This window comes from Pangasianodon hypophthalmus, chromosome 4, assembly GCF_027358585.1.
Source record: "Pangasianodon hypophthalmus isolate fPanHyp1 chromosome 4, fPanHyp1.pri, whole genome shotgun sequence".
Classification (NCBI taxonomy): Eukaryota; Metazoa; Chordata; class Actinopteri; order Siluriformes; family Pangasiidae; genus Pangasianodon; species Pangasianodon hypophthalmus.
In genome coordinates, this window is record NC_069713.1 from 14224343 (window position 1) to 14230469 (window position 6127).

A 6127-nucleotide genomic window follows, 5' to 3' on the forward strand; every position below is an offset into this window, starting at 1 on the left:
ATACTTATGTGATAACAGCTATATAGAGTTATTCCCTAACCAGCCTCTCTGTTGAAGTTAATAAGAAAAACCCCCACAGCTTTTCATGTCACAGAGAAACTACAATGCTCTCCTTCCTGAAGACCTTCCTGTGTGTGAAAACTTAAAGTTACAGATTTACCTTGAACTGATTCAAAGTGCTAACACTGGAGACTCCTTCCAAAAATGCTAAATGAATACCTCTTCACAGAAAACATCACCAAGTCTCCAATTACAGATTTTTGAAAGAAAGAAAGAAAGAAAGAGAAAGGATTTCAGTCAGGGTTGAAAAACACTAATAAGTTAAACCTCATGTTCTATATTGTATAGAATATATTAAGTATAGCTGGAATTATAAAGGAAAAATATTATGAAGACAAAATCTACAATGCAACTATAAAATACTTTATTCAAAACCATAAAATACACGTAATTCAACTGAACACTGAGAAAAATACAAACCCTCATTATGGCTTGTGTGTGTTCAGATCTTGAACATAACACTGAGGCAGTATATAACATAAAGGCACTATGGAGTGACTTCGTTACTGGCAGCATTGCATAATAAACATTTTATAAAGAAAAGTCCTTGCTTTACAAAAGAGTGGAGACAGTGAGGTACAGCACTTTACTGGCTATAACACTGTCACTGTCTCTTTTTCAGGTGGCTGCTTTTTTCTGCACGTAAATCATTATGCGCTGTAGTGTTGTCTAGTACCAGCGTACATAAAGTTCCTGTAAACACTTCTCCCAGTTCACTGGTGTTTAGGGATGACTCTTCTTTCTCAGGAGGCATTCTATAAGGAAGACTGAAAAGTCCAGCTGTTGCAGTTTGTCAGCCATGTTTCTGCTTTTAGAGTTCTCCTGCGTCGTGTGTTTGACCATCTTCTTCTCGCTCGCTTTCCGACTCTACAGTTGATCCCTTCACACCCAAGTCTCCTTTCCACACCTCTTTTAGACATTCTGAAAAAGTGGAGAGTAAACAGAAAAAATGCAATGTGGATGTCTATATGTCTATGGGATCACATTATTTTGCATAGCATTTTCAGTGTAAATGAGTTCAGAAAATTATTAATATGCCTAAATACAGTCAGGTCCATAAATATTGGGACAGTGACACAGTTTTGGTAATTTTGCCTCTGTACACCACCACAGTGGATTTGAAATGAAGCAGTCAAGATGTGACTGAAGCGTAGACTTTCAGCTTTAATTCAAGGGGTTTAACAAAAATACTGCATTAACCGTTTAGGAATTACAGCCATTTTTTACAGAGTTCCTCCATTTTCACAGGCTCAAAAGTAATGGGACAGTTGACTGATAATCAGTTTCATGGCCAGCTGTGGCCTGTTTCCTCCTTATATCATGATAAATTAAGGAGATAAAAGGTCTGGAGCTGATTCCAAGTGTTGAATTTGCATTTGGTAGCTGTTCATGGGAACTCTCAATATGCCGTCGAAAGAGGTGTTGATGCAAGTGAAGGAGGCCATCATTAGGCTGAAAAACCAAAACAGACCTATCAGAGAGATAGCAGAAACTTTAGGAGGGCCAAATTAACAATCTGGTACATTCTTAAAAAGAAGAAATGCACTGGCGAGCTCAGCAACACCAAAAGGCCTGGGAGACCACAGAAAACAACTAAAGTGGATGATTGCAGAATTCTTTTCTTATTGAAGAACAACCCCTTCACAACATCTAGCCAAGTCAGGAACACTCTGGAGGAGGTAGGCCTATCATTGTCAAAGTCTACAATCAAGAGCCACCTTCATGATTGTAAATACAGACGGTTTACCTCAAGATGCAAACCGCTGGTAACACTCAAGAACACAAAGGCCAGATTAGACTTTCCTAAAAAACCTCTAAAAAAGGCCTGACCAGTTCTGATGCAAGATTAACTTGTACCAGAATGATGGGAAGAGAAAAGTATGGAGAAGGAAAGGAAGGGCTCATGATCCAAAGCATACCACATCATCCGTCAAACATGTGGAGGCAGTGTTATGGCATGGGCATGTTTGGCTGCCAATGGAACTGGGTCACTGGGGTTTATTGATAATGTGACTGTTGATAGAAGTAGCAGGATGAATTCTGAAGTGTACAGAGCTATACTTTCTGCTCAGATTCAGTCAAATGCTGCAAAACTGATAGGACAGCGCTTCACAGTACAGGTGGATAACAACCCAAAACATACTGTGAAAGCAGCCCAAGAGCTTGGAAATTAAATGTTCTTAAATGGCCGAGTCAGTCACCTGACCTCAACCCAACTGAGCTGCTTTTCACTTACTGAAGACAAATCTGAAGGCAGAATGACCCACAAACAAGCAGCAACTGAAGATGGCTGCAGTAAAGACCTGGCAAATCATCTCAAGGGAGGAAACTCAGCATTTGGTGATGTCCATGGGGTCCAGACTTCAGGTAGTCATTGACTGCAAAGGATTTACCTCCAAGTAATAAAAATAATCCTAATATTTATGATTATATTAGTTTGTCCCATTACTTTTGAGCCTGTGAAAATGGAGGAACTCCATTGGAGGAACTGTAATTCCTAATGCAATATTTTTGTTAAACCCCTTGAATTAAAGCTGAAAGTCTACGCTTCAGTCACATCTTGACTGCTTCATTTCAAATCCACTGTGGTGGTGTACAGAGACAAAATTACCAAAACTGTGTCACTGTCCCAATATTTATGGACCTGACTGTATATGATATCCTTCCACTCATATTTCTCTTATTTAGAGAGAAACAAAGTTTTGAAGTGCAAAATGATCATTCAGAATAATTAACTGCTTTATAAATGTAACATCAAGCTTTTAAAAAAGCCAGAGTGAAACTACAAATTAATGTTTTTTTGTTGTTTTGAAAACATTTTACTTTATGTACAAGCTGTGGCAGAAAAAATATCTTTTCACTCTGTTATTCAATACACAGTGTGTGTGTGTGTGTGTGCACGTGTGCGTGTGCATTAGTGTGTTTTCTCTCACCTGTCTCTGAATTTTTCAAGACATGAGCTTCGCACAGGAATTTCTCCAGTCTTTCCTCCTGGTGATTGAAGTACCAGTCCTCTACCACCTCCTCATATTCCTCCAACATGGTCTCACACTGAAACATAATAGCATGTGTTACCTTGTGCACGCCCCTCTCGCCTTCTGACACAGTCTCACGCTGAAATATATACAGTGTTGGTTAGAAACACACCTCTATCATGCTGTCACACTGGAGCTTACACTTGCTGTTGGTTACAAAAACACAACCCTGTTCCATAGTCACACATTTCTTAGACAAACAACACACGAAAGTGTGAACAAACTAAAAACACACATTCACTGGAGGTGTTTTCAGGAGCTGGTTATTACCTGTTTCTTCATGTCTGCCACCTCCACGGACGGCTCATCCCACAGCTCATAGGGGATACCTAGCTCCACCTTCACCCCCTTATTAACCAAGTTCTTCAGTGTGTTCATGGTCTGACTGGTGCCCTGCCCAAAACACACACATTCACAATGACACACAACTCTCACCATATAAACTCTTAAATCCATTATCTGCTCCTGATAAACAGAATGTTGTGGCTCTATCTGTTTAAATCAGTCTTCATCGCCCACTGGAGAGGAAATAAACTGACTCTCACCACAGGTGCATGATAGAAACCTGCGTGAGGAGAGTTTCTTTTTGATCTGAGGACAGTATGGAAGAACTATGTCCTAGGGCTGGACAGTATCACAATACAATATCACTATCGTCATCAATTATGTCACACTACACCTTTCTGTAATATTGTGGGTATCGCAATATCTTTGTGATATCATGTATCTTGTATATCTTGTGATATCAGGTATTTTGTCTTGTATCATACAAATGTTTTCAAGTATCATAATATGATATTTTTGTCATTTGTCATCCCACCTCCTACTACATACAGTAATACAGTAGCCTATGTATCCATCTGTCTAAACAGAGCGGTTCAGTCTGGTGATGATATTATATCACTGTGCTCACACATTCTACAGCATCTTAACATCCCAATTATTTATTTTTTTGGTTATTTTATCCCTGATTGCAATTGTTTTGTGCCTTCCAGACTGTTGATTGCTAATTTAAAGGAATATTCCGGTATTTTCTCATCTCTATCCACTGGATCAGTTGCATATATAGTGGGGTCCCAAAGTCTGAGAGCACTTTGAAAATCTTGGAGTTTTTTTTCTTCTTGCAAAACTGGAAATTCACAAAGTTTTATTATTTGGAAAAAAAAAAAAAAAAAAAAAAGAAAAAAGAAACATTCAATATCTTGAATGTTCAATATTCAAGATGCGATTTTTAGATCACTATTTAAATTTAAGGAAATTTGTAATATTAAAAATGTTAATGCCTTTGTACAAAAGATAGGATTTTCCCTGAGCATTACCGGTTCCACTGAAGCACGTGTTCCGATGAATTTGATCTAACATGCATTATCAGGTTTTACAAAAACCTGTTTCAGTCCACACCAGTTTCAGTTCACTCTGTCATTGTAGCAAAAAGTGGATGTACCAAATACTAAGAAACTGAAATTCATGTAAATATTTCTCAGATCCTAATTTTCACTCAAGTTGTTGCTGATAATACAATTTGTAATGCAATTTTTTATATTAAATTTAAAATATAGAAGCATTTTCACTAGTGGTATCAGACTTTTGGACGCAGCTGTATACAAGATTTAAATTTTAGCCTTGTGTTAGATGTGGCAATAATGAGTCGAGATGTTAAACCACCTTGGCATATCGAAGGCTCCCAGGTCTCTCAGCATGAACACTGTACTGCAGTATTCCCTCACAGATATTGTCCACAGCTTCTGTTAATCTCGTTTCCCTTGTAATAAAAAAACATAATCAACACATGAGCACCATTAATACACTCGTATGATTTCAATATAGATTACAAATAGATGCAATTAACAATCCAATCTATCTGCCGTTCATCTAGCCAAGTTTCCTCAGCTTTCCCCATTAGATAGTGACACTATGGTGCACTTACGAGGTGTTGTACTTAATTTTGCGCTTGCGTTTTCCAGTGTCCAGCACTTCTCCGATTTCCAGGACCTCTTTGGAGCGGCCGCTCTTTTCCAAAGCCACCTGCAGCTCTACTGTCAAAAACTTGCACACTAAAAGAAGAGAAAGAACATAGAATGCACATTATAAAGCAATAATGTTAATTATGATGGATTTTAATAGTTTATAGTTCATTTTAAGTATATATATATATATATATATATATATATATATATATATACACACACACACACACACATATATACAGACATGTGTATGTGTGTGTGTATATATATATATGTATATATATATATATATATACACACACACACAAACATATATATGAACAGCAAAGGAATATTGATAGATTGACATTAGAGAGACGAAGAAGGAAGGCAGATATAATGTAATATAATGTCAAAATAATTTTACTAAAAAAATTTTTTTTTTTACAGTTTTACAGTTTTCTATTACTGTACGTTTTAACTTTAAGCATCAACACATCTTTGCATTTCATCTCTCTCTCTCTCTCTCTCTCTCTCACTCGTTGTTGTACCTTCACATTTATTTGGAAGCCTTTCTTCCTGTTCCGCTACTGCAAAGCTCAACATAAAAAATACACATAAAGATAAAACTTCCATGACGACTTTATTTAGTGCTGAACTCATAAATACTCGGGTTAAAAAGCTCCACAGCCACATCGACAGTCTGAAGTAGCCAAGAAGAATGAAACTGAGCATGCGCATTGTACACAGCAGCCTGAGGAAAGGGTTGCCAGATTCACTCTTTTCACCTGAAATGGATGCTAATGGATAATAAAAAATATAGAGGGGCCTTATTTCTAGTTCAAGGAAATTGCCGAACTATGAGATGCAGAGGGGACCTTACATTACAAAATAATAGAAGCGTATAATCAAATATAGAAAATAAATCCTATAGATTTCTGCAAAATTATTTTTCTCAAGTAAATATTCAAGAAAAAATAGGCTATTTGCCCGCAGCAGAGTAATATACGTAGCTGATCACGTGTTACTGTGCTTTCCTTCCTTCACTTATTTACTAAAATTGTTTCGTAAGAAATAAAAATAAAT

At 37.1% G+C, this 6127-nt stretch overlaps 1 protein-coding gene across 1 annotated transcript; it reads right to left on the bottom strand.

The window, feature by feature from the left end:
* Positions 1-402: 402 nt before the first annotated feature.
* cnpy4 (canopy FGF signaling regulator 4) lies at positions 403-5797 on the bottom strand. Its single transcript, XM_026937076.3, has 6 exons — positions 5593-5797; positions 5023-5149; positions 4761-4857; positions 3366-3488; positions 2994-3111; positions 403-981 (listed from the first exon to the last, which is right to left on the bottom strand). Exons 1-6 carry the CDS (start codon positions 5780-5782, stop codon positions 872-874), a joined length of 765 nt encoding a protein of 254 aa, XP_026792877.3. The 5' UTR covers positions 5783-5797; the 3' UTR covers positions 403-871.
* Positions 5798-6127: the final 330 nt, after the last annotated feature.